The 14,145-nt window shown below is 43.3% G+C and overlaps 1 protein-coding gene across 1 annotated transcript in view; it reads left to right on the top strand.

Moving 5' to 3' along the window:
• Nucleotides 1–14,145, top strand: part of HHATL (hedgehog acyltransferase like) — a 40,176-nt gene that overhangs the window by 4,313 nt on the left and 21,718 nt on the right. The window contains exons 2-4 of the mRNA XM_060783470.2: nucleotides 2,902–3,049; nucleotides 8,363–8,430; nucleotides 11,181–11,294. Of these exons, the coding sequence (XP_060639453.2) occupies nucleotides 2,944–3,049; nucleotides 8,363–8,430; nucleotides 11,181–11,294 (288 nt within the window). The 5' untranslated portion in view covers nucleotides 2,902–2,943. The remainder of the gene's footprint in view (nucleotides 1–2,901; nucleotides 3,050–8,362; nucleotides 8,431–11,180; nucleotides 11,295–14,145) is intronic.

The raw sequence follows: 14,145 nt of genomic DNA, 5'->3' as shown, positions 1-14,145 counted from the left end.
CTCCCTGACCAAAAACTTTGCACTAAATGACCCCAGTAGTACTTTATTTATGGTTAGTGCAATTAAATCTTTCCTCATCCCCGGACCCCTCTCCCAATCATTGAATCAAAGAGTTGGAAGAGACCTCATGGGCCATCCAGTCCAACCCTCTGCAAAGAAGCAGGAATATTGCATTCAAATCACCCCTGACAGATGGCCATCCAGACTCTGTTTAAAAGCTTCCAAAGGAGCCTCCACCACACTCCAGGGCAGAGAGTTCCACTGCTGAACGGCTCTCACAGTCAGGAGGTTTTTCCTCATGTTCAGATGAAATCTCCTTTCATGTAGTTTGAAGCATCAACTTGGTTGTGTCTTTGGTTGCTATCAGTGTCCATGTAGTGTTTGGACTCCAGATTGTATTAGCATTCTGGAAATGTGTTCTTCTGCAGGCAGCTGATATTCAAGAGCAATACATGTTACTGTAGGCAAAATATATTCTCCTTCTGGATAGAGGAAAAGATCACAAAAACTGCCTCTGTATAACTGCCCCCATAGTTTCTGCAAGCAGATGAACAGGGTATTTTGCACAGAGTTGGTGGAAATGACAGAACAGGTGAGCTGGTGTCTTTCAGATCAAGGCTTGGCCGCGTTCTTTGCATATCTTCCAACATATCACAGTTGACACCGCTTTAGCTGTCATGGTTCAATGCTATGGAACCACTGGAGTTGTAGTTTGGTGAGGCAACAGCACTCTTTGGCAGAGAAGGTTAAAGACTTTGTAATGCTACAACTCCCAGGATTCCATAGTAATGAGACATGGCAGTCAAAGTGGTGTTAAGTTGTATTAATTCTAAAGTGTAGATGCACCCTAAGAGCTGATAGAACAATCATTATGAAAATATCTGAAGTAGATTGAACTTGTTTGGTGCTGCTCTGGATGATAGGACTTGAACAAATGGATTCAAATTAGGAGGAAAGAGGTTCAGAGCACACAACAAGGACTTCTTGGTAACGAGAGCTGTTTGGTAGGACAGTGCAATACCTTGGAAGGTGGTAGGTAGGTCCTCCTTCATTGGGTGTTTTTAGGCAGAAGTTGGATCCTAATCCCTCTGAGATGCTACAGACAAGGAGACAGCTAGATCAGGTTACCCTTAGGATAACATTCAACTCTACAGTTCTAAAACTCTATGAGCCAACAATGCACCATACTTAGAGTTTCTATTGCATTGTAGGTAGAATGCTCCCTGTTGTCAATATTACAATGGTCAACATAGTTGGCTTTGCATTTTAGTCTTCCATGAAAGACACAGGAGCTGATATTCCATACTAGATGGCAAGTTGAGAATGGCATTGGTAAGGAGGCCAATATTAAGGTGTAGTTCAGGACATGTTTGAGGTTGTGTTTGATGTTGCGACTCTTTACAGTCCAGTCCTTGACAGAATCTAAAGCCCTGGTTATGGTTTTAAGGTCCCACAAAACTTGGGTCTAGTCTATTTGAAAGATCATACATTCCTATATGAGCCAAGTTGAGTTTTAGGACCTTTTGAGGAGGACATTCTCTCTGTCCCACCACCATCACAGGAGCAGTTGGTGAAAACCTGGGAGATATCGCCTTCTCAGTGGCTGTTCCTAGATGGCAAACCAATGGAGGCTCTCTTGGGGTGCATCTGCACTGTTGAATTATTGCAGTCTGACACCATTTAAATAGTCATTGTTCAATGTTATGGAATTATGAGAGATGTAGATGGTTGAGGTGCCAGCACGTTTTGACAAAAGCGGCTAAAATGTAGTAAAATTACAACTTCCATGATGCAGCTATACTTCATATTAATGAAGCCTTGAACTGTATTGTTGAAGGCTTTCATGGCCAGAATCACTGGGTTGTAGGTTTTTTTAGGCCAATATGGCCACGTTCTAGACCTCACTACCTCTGAGGATGCTTGCCATAGATGCAGGCGAAACGTCAGGAGAGAATGCCTCTAGAACATGGCCATATAGCTCAAAAAAACCCTACAACAACTGTATTGAGTTTTTGAGTTACCACATCACACTGCAGACGTTTCACTAAAACTCCTAGATTCCTTTCAAGTGGACTGATTTCAAGCCAGGTGTCATCCATATGCATGAATTTCATTTATTTCTTAGTGTTGTGCTTGACATTTCTCCATGTTGAAATGCAATTTGTTAATTTTGATTGGACCAATAAAGTTACCATTTTGTTGTATCGTTCTGCTCAGAGAAAGACCCCCCAATTTTTTTATTAATATTGTTTGCACACAGGGCCGTAGCCAGAAAAAAATTTCGAGGAGGGTTGACAATTTTGGGGGGGGGGGTTGAAAATTTCGGGGAGGGTTGACAATTTTGGGGGGGGGGTTGAAAATTTCGGGGAGGGTTGAAAATTTCGGGGGGGGGGGGGTTTGAAACCTGCCTCCTAGCTCACACTGAAGCAAAGAGCACAGCAGGGGGGAGAGCAACCTTCAATAGCCTGCAGCTCCACCCCTGTCAACCACTTCCACCAAGTCTGGCATCCTTAATGAGTTGCTTGGTTGCTTCACTACATCGGCTATTGCTGCAAGTAATGACAGTGAGAATAAATTGCCAATATTTGCTTGAGATAGTGCTTGCAGTTCTGGAGGGACTCTTAATTTTTTTGCATCTCATAGACTTAGCAGTTACAATTCATGAGTAAACCAGGTTTTTTTTAAAAAAAATCTGAAACATTTCGGGGGGGGGGGGTTGAACCCCTAAAACCACCCCCTCGCTACAGGCCTGTTTGCACATAAATGTGTATGATAGAAAATGAGACATGGTTTTATGGACTGTACAATTTGAATTATGACTCAAATTCCTGTGTGGACAATGCAATTTCAGTGATAAAAAAATGCTAACACAGTTCTCCTTTCTTATTTTTCTCTCTAAAGTCTCTCCACGGTTTGGGATTCCCTTTGAGCTGAACTTCCAACATGGGCATTAAGACGGCGTTGCCTACATATGAGCTGGGGCTCTACTTTTTGGTTGTGACATGTGCCATTGCTTACAGTGGGATGGAGATCTTCGAAAGTTCTCAAGGTAACTTCTCCAGACCCATTGTGGTTGAAGACAACTGTATTTTGAGTAGGTCTGGTGGCTGGAAGTGAAATGAAGATAGCTCAGGAGATATCTGATGGACCTACACTACTATAGGTGATCCCCGGTGGCCAAGTCTGATTGTCTTGATAGTGGGTCCATACATGACTGTCGAAACGTATTCTGGATCTGCATAGCCTTTCACAGTGAGGACATACATTTCCAGGTGGAAGGTGGTCCCAACAAGGGTTTGCTTGAGGTGCCTCCTTCCCCTCAGCCCATTCCTCCCTTTTTCCCTCCATTCATACCTCTTCAAATTCCCCAGCATTGTTGGTAACAGCCAACCTCCAGTTGAGCGCTCTCTTTTCCGCCCCAACAACATTCCACTGAGTTGAGAGTAAAACAACTGCTTTGTAAGAGGGTGGTCAGGCATTCAGACAATGTGGCTAGTCCAGCAAAGTGGATGGTGAAGGATCATCACTTCAATGCTGATGGTCTTTGCTTCTCCCAGAACACTGATGTTTGTCCACCTGATGGACCATCTCTCCCCTTTTGAATCTGCCTAGATCCTGAGATCCTTAGGAGAAGTTCTTGAGTCCCACCACCTTCACAGTTGTGGATAGCTGGTACATCAGACATGGACTTCTTGGTGGTTGCCACTAGAATTTGAAACTTCCTCCCTAAGAAATGGTTCCATCTTTGCTACCTGTCAACTAGCAAAGTCATTTTCATTCCAATATAGACTATTGGAAATGGGTTTGTTATTGACTTAAATGGCATTGTTTTAAACTTCCATTGATCATCTCTAGTGTATCTAAAGTGTATCTTTCAAATTTGTTTGATTATCATTAGAATCATAGAATCATAGCGTTGGAAGAAACCTCATGGCCATCCAGTCCAACCCCATTCTGTCAAGAAGCAGGAATATTGCATTCAAAGCACCCCTGACAGATGGCCATCCAGCCTCTGTTTAAAAGCTTCCAAAGAAGGAGCCTCCACCACACTCCAGGGCAGAGAGTTCCACTGCTGAACGTCTGTTCTGCATCAGTAAGATTGTCATATCTAGACCAGCGTTTCTCAACCTGGGGTCATAAGGAGGTGTCAGAGGGGTCACCAAAGTCCATCAGAAAACACAGTATTTTCTGTTGGTCATGCAGGTTCTGTGTAAGAAGTTGTTGGTGGTGTTCAGAATGCTCTTTGATTGTGGGTGAACTATAAATCCCAGCAAATACAACTCCTAAATGTCAAGGTCTATTTTCACCAAACTCCACCAGTGTTGACATTTTGGGCATATTGAGTAATTGTGCCAAGTTTGCTCCAGATCCATCATTGCTTGAGTCCACAGTGCTCTCTGGAGGTAGGTGAACTACAACTCTAAACTCAAGGTCAATGCCCACCAGACCCTTCCAGTATTTTCTGTTGATCATGTGAATTCTGTGTGTCAAGTTTGGTTCAGTTCCATCATTGGTGGAGTTCGGAATACTCATTGATTGTAGGTGAACTATAAATCCCAGCAAGTACAACTCTCAAATGACAAAATCAACCCCCACTCCAACTGCACCAGTATTCAAATTTGGGCATATTGGGTATTTGTTCCAAATTTGGTCCAGTGAATAAAAATACCTCCTATATATCAAATATTATTTACATTGGGTTGTTGTAGGTTTTTTAGGGCTATATGGCCATGTTCTAGAGGCATTCTCTCCTGACATTTCACCTGAATCCTCAGAGGTAGTGAGGTCTGTTGGAACTGAGAAAATGGGTTTATATATCTGTGGAAAGACCAGGGTGGGACAAAGGACTCTTGTCTGCTGGAGCTAGGTGTGAATGTTTCAACTGACCACCTTGATTAGCATTTGATAGCCTGGCAGTGCCTGGAGCAACCTTTTGTTGAGAGGCGATAGGCTGTCCCTGATTGTAATTATTTACATTACAATTCATAACAGTAGCAAAATGACCGTAATGAAGTAGTAACAAAAGTAATTTTATTGTTAAGGTTCATCACAACATGAGGAACTGTATAGAGGGTTCATGACATTTGGAGATTGAGAACCACTGCTCTATCAGATATTCACTGAAAAACTATAGCAAAATGTGCTGCAGGATGTCTCTCCTGCAAAAGCAAAGTTTTTGCAGTTTAATAAACTTTTCCTATGTCTGTATGATAGAACCAATTAAGAAATGACATTTATATCCCAGGAACAAAAATTGTGTTACATGGTGCAATTCAATGGGAATCTCTGGGGGGGTTTTGCAACCGACTGCAGAAAATCAAAGGTAGCAATAGCATGCATATACTATGAAAAAGTAGAGTTTAATTCGTCATAAATGCATAAAGTATGTGTACAATGGGCCTTAGTGTCTACTGAGGTTTGGTTCTAGGATATCAACATCCATGGATACTCAAGTCCCATTGCATACAATGGTGTAATAAAAACTTATATAGAGAGGGAACATCAAGGTTTGCTTTTTGGGATATGTTCAAGCTGTGGATGATTGAACTTATGGATGCAAGAACTGTGAATAGAGAGGGCTGACTGTAGTGACTGTTTTTGGTATGTGTTAATTATGATAAATGCTATTAAGAGTTAAGCCTGAGGCCAGTTTTTCCACTCTCGTCAAGGTCCTGAGAAAGTCAGCCCAGACTTGACTTTTGTGGCTCTAGTTCAGGCATGGACAAATTTGGGTCCTCCAGGTGTTTTGGACTTCAACTCCCACAATTCCTAACAGCCGGTAGGCTGTTAGGAATTGTGGGAGTTGAAGTCCAAAACACCTGGAGGGCCCAAGCTTGCCCATGCCTGATCTAGAAGATCCTATTTGAATTGAGATGTTATAGTCGCAACCTATCTGCATGGAATTCATAATGGGTTTCTATTTATGGAGGAATTGTTCCTGGACTGGGATTGAGACTTCCTGGCTCCTGGTGGGTTCTGGCTCCACTCCACAGGCTTTGAGGATGAGCTAGGTCTGTGTGTGTGTCATTACTCTTGGTAGTAATGTGTCACGTTTTCAAACCAAGCATTACAAAAGTTATTTTGTGCAGGGAAAGAGGATAACACAAGATAATTAATTATCCCCATTGGCAAAGTGTGCATGACATCGTAGTCTTCACTATTTCGGAAAACAGGGATAACTGCAACATCAGGACAAGAGGGGAGAAGAGATAAACAAAGAGAGGATACAACAGTTTGCTTTTGCCTGGACATTTTAGTTGATAGATCTTATGACTTCTGTTGTTGTTGTTCATTTGTTCAGTCGTCTCCGACTCTTCGTGACCTCATGGACCAGCCCACGCCAGAGCTCCCTGTCGGCCGTCACCACCCCCAGCTCCTTCAAGGTCAGTCCAGTCACTTCAAGGATGCCATCCATCCATCTTGCCCTTGGTCGGCCCCTCTTCCTTTTGCCTTCCACTTTCCCCAGCATAATTGTGTTCTCTGGGCTTTCCTGTCTCCTCATGATGTGGCCAAAGTACTTCAACTTTGTCTCTAGTATCTTTCCCTCCAGTGAGCAGCTGGGCTTTATTTCCTGGAGGATGGACTGGTTGGATCTTCTCACAGTCCAAGGCACTCTCAGAACTTTCCTCCAACACCACAGCTCAAAAGCTTCTGATGACTTCTGATGACTATGTAATTTGTGACTATGTGATTATGTGATTTTAATTAATGTTACTGTTTTTAATCTGCTATGTATTATGATTTTATATTGTGTTACTGATATAGTGGCATCGAATTGCTGCCTGTGTTAGCCGCCCCGAGTCCCCCCTCAGGGGTGAGAAGGGCGGGGTAGTAATGGTGTAAATAAGGCGTCCTCAAACCTTTTGAACAGAGGGCCGGGTCACAGTCCCCCAAACTGTTGGAGGGCCGGATTATAATTTGAAAAAAAAATATGAATGAATTCCTATGCACACTGCACATATCTTATTTGCAGTGCGCAAAAAAAAAAAACCCTAAAAAAACCATACACTTCTATATAAATAAAAATGTAATGTTCATTTGTGGAATTAACAGAACTCAAAAACCACCAGACGAATTGACACCAATTTTGGACACAAGACACCTAACAACCCAATGTACGTCCTTCACTCAAAAAAATGATTTTGTCACTTGGGAGTTGTAGTTGCTGGGATTTATAGTTCACCTACACTCAAAGACCATTCTGAACCCCACCAACGATGGAACTGAACCAAACTTGACACACAGTTCTCCCATGACCAACTGAAAATACTGGAAGGGTTTGGTGGGCAGTGTCCTTTGGTTTTGGAGTTGTAGTTCACCTACATCCAGAGATCACTGTGGACTCAAACAATGATGGATCTGGACCAAACTCTACACAAAGACTCAATATAGCCAAATATGAACACTGGTGGAGTTTGGGGCAAATAGAATCTTGACATTTGGGAGTTGTAGTTGCTGGGATTTATAGTTCATCTACAATCACAGAGCATTCTGAACCCCACCGATGATAGAATTGGGCCAAACCGCCCACACAGAATCCCCATGTGAGCCACAGGAGGCTGAGGTGGGGGCGAAGCGGCTTTGGCGCCGCTTCGGCCCCCGCCTCCCCCCTTCCCTAGCCTTCGGGATAAGGGCAGGCCTTATCCCGGAGGCTAGGGAAGTGCTGGCGGAGGTGGAGGCCGAAGCCGCTTGGGCGCCGCTTCGACCCCTGCCTCCCCCCTTCCCTAGCCTTCAGATAAGGGCAGGCCTTATCCTGGAGGCTAGGGAACCGCTGGCAGAGGCGGAGGCCAAAGCAGCTTGGGCGCCACTTCGGCCCCTGCCTCCCCCCTTCTCTAGCCTTTGGGATAAGGGCAGGACTTATCCTGGAGGCTGGAGAAGCGCTGGCTGAGCCCACCGCCTCTCAACCTTCTCCACAGCCCGCAGGCTGGATAAATGCCCTCAGTGAGCCGGTTCCGGCCCACGGGCCGTAGTTTGGGGACCCCTGGTGTAAATAAATGATTTACCAGCTGTGCTAAACATTTGTCCCATTTTGGACGGGAAAAAAGTGTCTGAGCCCTTACTGTTACAGCTAATCAAACAAGCCAAACAAGCCAGGTTTGTCGAAGGGAACTGACCAAACCGAATCCATGCACAAGCCTACTTTGCAATAGTTTGACACCTATCCTGACTTACTCAGTGCCTCTTCACTTCTCGATACACTAGTCATAAACAACTGTACTCAAAAAAATGCAATCATTATCTGAAATAAATCATAGATATCTATCTTTTTTCTGCTGATAAGTTGAAAATGTGCTTCCTTCAGTGTTGCCAGGAAGCATATCAACATGATGCCTTTTCTTTTTTCTTTTTCCCCCCGCCCCAGAGAGCATGAACCGAAAGACGTTTCGAGATAATATAAAACCAGGATGGCATTATTTTGGCAGGAAAATGGTAAGTGGTGAAATAGGCTGGGCAGCCTTTTGACCCATTTTTGTTAAAAACCAAAAGAGCAACAGCCAGAGCTAAGATACATACTTCACGTGTGTTCTATGTTTCAGTCTATTGAGTTAGAAGTGTGGGATGCTCATAAAAGTGCAAAAAGTACAAATAGAGAAAATATTACATAAATGAACTATTCTCTGGGAGTTCCTAGGTGCCCCAGTACAACTTTGCAAGACCTACAGATTACTAAAGGGACCATCTTAATCAAATATGAGAATAATCAACTCTGCTAATGTTAAATCTGCAAACATGGAGAGTGTATTTAGAAGACCATAAGACAGACTTACAATCTCAGTTGTGGACATTAAGAGTTGAATGGGACCTGCAAAACCCACTTCTTAAGCCACGCGATGCCTCATCCAAAGGGTTTTGAGATACTGAAAATTAGGGTGCTGGGAAATATCTACAGCCATAGTTGTAGGGCATGATGATGATGATGATGATGATGATGATGATGAAAACAATAATAATAAACGAAACGATAAATCCCATCCTCAGCTGCTGCAAGGAGATCGCACAGACAGACTACAAGCAGAGGCATAACACTATTGCTCAGATGATTAATTGGAACTTGTGCCACAAATACCATCTGCCTGTGACAAAGAACTGGTGGGACACAAGCCTGAAAAAGTTACAGGGAATGAACACATCAAACTACTCAAACTGACAGAGTTTTGGAGCACAATACTCCTGACCTCACAATAGTGTTAAAAAGCCAAGTATGGATTGTCGATGTTGCAACCCCAGACGACAGCAGGATTGAAGGGACACAACTGGAAAAGCTGTTAGGAAATGAGGATTTAATGATCTTTGCTGGCACAAGCCAGTTAAGGGGTGGTCCCAGTGGTGATTGGCACACTGGGTGCAGTGCCTAACGACCTTGGCCTGCACTTAAACACAATCAGCGCTCACAAAATTCCCATCTGTCAGCTGCAAAAGGCTGCACACATTATTTGGCTATACATCATACATCATACAGTCTTAGACATTTGGGAAGTGTCAGACATGTGATCCAATACAACAGCCAGCAGAGTGATCTGGTTTACTGTGGACTCATCTTGTTGTGTTTCCAATAATAATAATAATAATAATAATAATAATAATAATAATAATAATAATAATAATAATAGTTTATTACCCACCTCTCCTTAAACCTCAAGGTGGGTATCAATATAATAAAGCAATGGTTCTCAACCTGGGGTCCCCAGATGTTTTTGGCCTACAACTCCCAGAAATCCCAGCTAGTTTACCAGCTGTTAGGATTTCTGGGAGTTGTAGACCAAAAACATCTGGGGACCCAGGTTGAGAACCACTGTAATAAAACATAACACTATTAACAGATGTATAACAAATATACGCAGATTATAATGCAGATTAAAATTACTAGTAAAATGAAGATTAATATACACAAGTTAAAATTCATTGGGTAAGTCTGCTGGAAGAGACGGGTCTTCAGTTGCGTCTTAAATTCCAACAGCTGATTTAGATGTGGGATCTCTTCTGGCATGTTGTTCCACAGTCGTCTTCTTGTGGAGGCCAAAGAAAAGGTCCTCTGGGTGATGGTCACCATTCAGCTTTGTCTGGTTGGAGTAAGCCTCCCCCAGAGGACCTCAGTGTCCTCAGAGACCTTGGACTGTGTAGAAGATCATCCTATAGGTAACCTTGACCCAAACCATGTAGGGCTTTAAAGGTCAAAGCCTTTGGAGTGACTGTGTTGTTGTTGTTCATTCGTTCAGTCGTTTCCGACTCTTCGTGACCTCATGGACCAGCCCACACTACAGTTCCCTGTCGGCCGTCACCACCCCCAGCTTCTTCAAGGTCAGTCCAGTCACTTCAAGGATGCCACCCATCTATCTTGCCCTTAGTTGGCCCCTCTTCCTTTTTCCTTCCATTTTCCCCAGCATAATGGTCTGTGACTGTAATACAGACGTAATATGCTCACTCCTGGATATTCCTGAAACCAGTCTGGCTGCTTTATTTTGAACCAGTTGGAGTATCCAAATTTGGTACAGAGGTAGCCCAATATAGAGTGCATTGCAGAAGTCCAGCCTTGAGGTTACCATCATGTGAACTGCCATCTTCAGGTCATCCAAATCTCGAAAGAGGCGCAGCTGTTGGATCGGCCGAAGCTGATAGTAAACCCTCTTGACCTTGCATCTACTTGGACTGAAATGGATCCAGGATTGTTTGTCCCAAGCTGCAGACAAAGTCTTTCAGGGGGAGTGTCACCCTGTCCAGAACTGGTTGACACACCTCCATCCCCAGATGAGGACTCTTGATAGCAAGCACCTCTGTCTTGTTGGGATTCGGTTGCAATTTGTTTTTCCTCATCCAGTCCATGACCTCTTCCAGGCATTAGTTCAGAGGAGACATGCTACCCTTAGCCCATTTGAGGAGTCTTTCTAGCAACCCATTTGAATGCTTTCTCGTAACTATGCCTCATAATGCAGCATCTTGACCAAAATGTTACACAAACAAATGAACCATTTTTGAAAGATTCTGAATGCATTCGCATTACAAAACTGCTTTTGAAGCTCTAGCCATAATTTTTGTCGCAGATTTTTATGTCTCTCCGGAGACACAGAGATAGAACTTTAATTGCTTTCTGTTCTCCTGACAATATATTGCAAGAGATAATGCTGCGAGTCGCACATATTCTGATATTCTGCACATTCATTGGCATGGTTTTCTTCTCCCAGGATGCTGCTGACTTTGAGTGGGCCATGTGGTTCTCCTCGTTCAGAAACTTCATCATCTTTGCCCTTTCGGGGCATGTCCTCTTTGCCAAGATCTGCTCCATGACAGTCCCCCAGGTAAGGGAGCTCTGTGCCAAGTTCATGAAAATGACATCAATATCCTAAAGTTTCCCAGTTGTCTGAAACTGGGAGTTAAGTAGGCTCATACCTGGTTAGCACCTGGATGGGAGATCAGTAATGAATTCCAGGTGCTGTGGGCCAGATTTCGTAGGAGGGAAGGAGGAAAACTACCTTGGATATTACTTCCATAAAGTAACACTGCAAAATTTATGGAGTTGCTGTAAATTGGTAGTCAACCTGGAGGCACATAAACACAAGGGCAACACCACCATCTATCGACAGGTTTTTGAATTGCACAAAATTATGCAAAGACTGTGTATGTACTCTCAAATTGACTGTAGACCAGTGGTTCTCGACTTTGCTAATGCTGTGACCCCTTAATGCCGTTCCATATGTTGTGGTGACCTCCAACCATAATACTTTTTTCGTTGCTACTTGATACCTGTCATTTTAGTACGATTATAAATCATAATGTAAATATCCGATATGCAGGATATATTTTCATTCACTGGACTAAATTGAGCACAAATACCCAATATGCCCAAATGTGAATGCTAGTGGGGTTGGAGGGGGGGGGGGGGAGGATTGATTTTGTAATTTGGGAGTTGTCGTTGCTGGGATTTATAGTTCACCTATAATCAAAAAGCATTCTGAACTCCACCAGTGATGGATTTAAACCGAACTTGGCACAAAGAACTCCCATGACCAACAGAAAACACTCGAAGGGTTTTGTGGGCATTGACCTTGCGTTTGGGAGTTGTAGTTCATCTATATCCAGAGGAGCACTGTGGACTCAAACAAGGATGGATCTGGACCAAACTTGGCACAAATACTCAGTATGCCCAAATGTGAACACTGGTAGAGTCTGGGGAAAATAGACCTTGACATTTGGAAGTTGTAGTTGCTGGGATTTATAGTTCACCTACAATCAAAGAGCATTCTGAACTCGACCAACAATAGAATTGGGCCAAACTTTCCACACAGAATCCCAATGACTACCAGAAAATACTATGTTTTCTGATGGTCTTTGGCGACCCCCGTTGAAACCCCCTCACAACCCCTCAGGGGTCCCGACCCCCAGGTTGAGAAACACTGCTATAGACCTACAGCAATGTCATGAAATCCATAGGAATTTCCTAAACAAGAGGTGGCTTATCACTTTCTTCCTCCTAAATAAAGCTGGCATCATTACGTCATGGATAATGCAGAAAATGTATGAGGCATCAGTCAGCCAAAGCTGTACATTCTTTGATCCCTTCGAAATAGGATTGAAAAGTATTGGGAACAGAGGGTGTAGCCAAACATTTGCATTCATTTGCAAATATCTGCATTCATATATGTTTGGAAATACCAAGCATACATTGGCGAGGAGAATGGGAGATTTATTTTATTTATCGTGTCATCAGCAACCATTGTATTACAATTCTAACAGAGCAAAACAAACACAGAGATTAAAAAGAAAAAGAAAAAGAAAAAGAAAAAGAAAGAAAGAAAGAAAAAACCACACAGATTTTGTAAATTTGGTATTTGGTTAAATGTCCTTTGACCAGTATCTGGCCACTTGGAGTGCCTCTGGGGTTGCCGCAAGAAGGTCCTCCATCGTGCATGTGGCAGGGCTCAGGGTGCATTGCAGCAGGTGGTCAGTGGTTTGTTCTTCTCCGCACTCGCATGCCGAGGATTCCACCCTGTAGCCCCATTTCTTTAGACTGGCTCTGCATCTCGTGGTGCCAGAGCGCAATCTGTTCAGCGCCTTCCAAGTCGCCCAGTCTTCTGAGTGCCCAGGGGGGAGTCTCTCATCTGGTATCAGCCATGAATTGAGGTGCTGGGTTTGGGCCTGCCACTTTTGGACTCTCGCTTGCTGGGTGTTCCAGCCAGTGTCTCTGTAGATCTAAGAAAACTATGTCTTGATTTAAGTCGTTGACGTGCTGGCTGATACCCAAACAGGGGATGAGCTGGAGATGTCTCTGCCTTGGTCCTTTCACTATTGGCTGCTACTTCCCGGCGGATGTCAGGTGGTGCAATACTGGCTAAGCAGTGTAATTTCTCCAGTGGTGTGGGGCGCAGACACCCCGTGATAATGCGGCATGTCTCAATGGGAGATCAAGAGGCTGCAATAAAAAGGCAGGAGAGCAAAATGAAAGAAGGGTTCTTTGGCAACTAATGTCAAAGCCAGCTAATGTCAAATCGATACTGCCTATTCAGATATCTTGAAATAAGTAGTCCATACTCATACAAGTATACCTGATTGACTACACTTGTAATAAACAGGGACATGGAACACATCAGAGATATCCAGTAAAAGAATACTCCAGAGCCAAAATATATTTGCAAGTTGAAAACTGATTTATGCAGTTATTGCACGTCATAAAAAATCGTTTTTATGAAGGAATCCTGGGATTAGTAGTTTTATGAGCTCATAAATCCCCAGATTCCAAAACATAGAGTGTGCCGTCACACCCAGATGCCTTAAAAATAAAACTGAGATGTTCTGCTGTCTTTGACTGGGCAGACCGCTGGGATCTTACTTTAGAAGCTCAAACTTTCTGAGTAACCGAGTCTACTGCAGGTATCGAACAACAAATGGAGTATTTATTTACAAAGTCCTTGTAGACTAGGCACAGCTTATCAACGTTACAAACAGGCAATTGGTAAAGCATAGAGATGAGCTTTCTTGCATTCAAATATTGAGGTAATCATTCTCCAAAAGGTAAAAAAAGGAGAATTCTGGAATCCCTTTACTCTAACTCTGAGCCCCTATGGTTAGAAAAAGGCAGGTCCTTTTTCCTTATCTATAGTTCAGAGTTAGCCTTGGAGGCAAATGCTCAATACTATCTATCTAACTCAATAG

This window comes from Anolis sagrei, chromosome 6 (genome assembly GCF_037176765.1).
Source record: "Anolis sagrei isolate rAnoSag1 chromosome 6, rAnoSag1.mat, whole genome shotgun sequence".
Taxonomy (NCBI): Eukaryota; Metazoa; Chordata; class Lepidosauria; order Squamata; family Dactyloidae; genus Anolis; species Anolis sagrei.
This window is presented reverse-complemented; position numbering and strand designations above follow the sequence as displayed.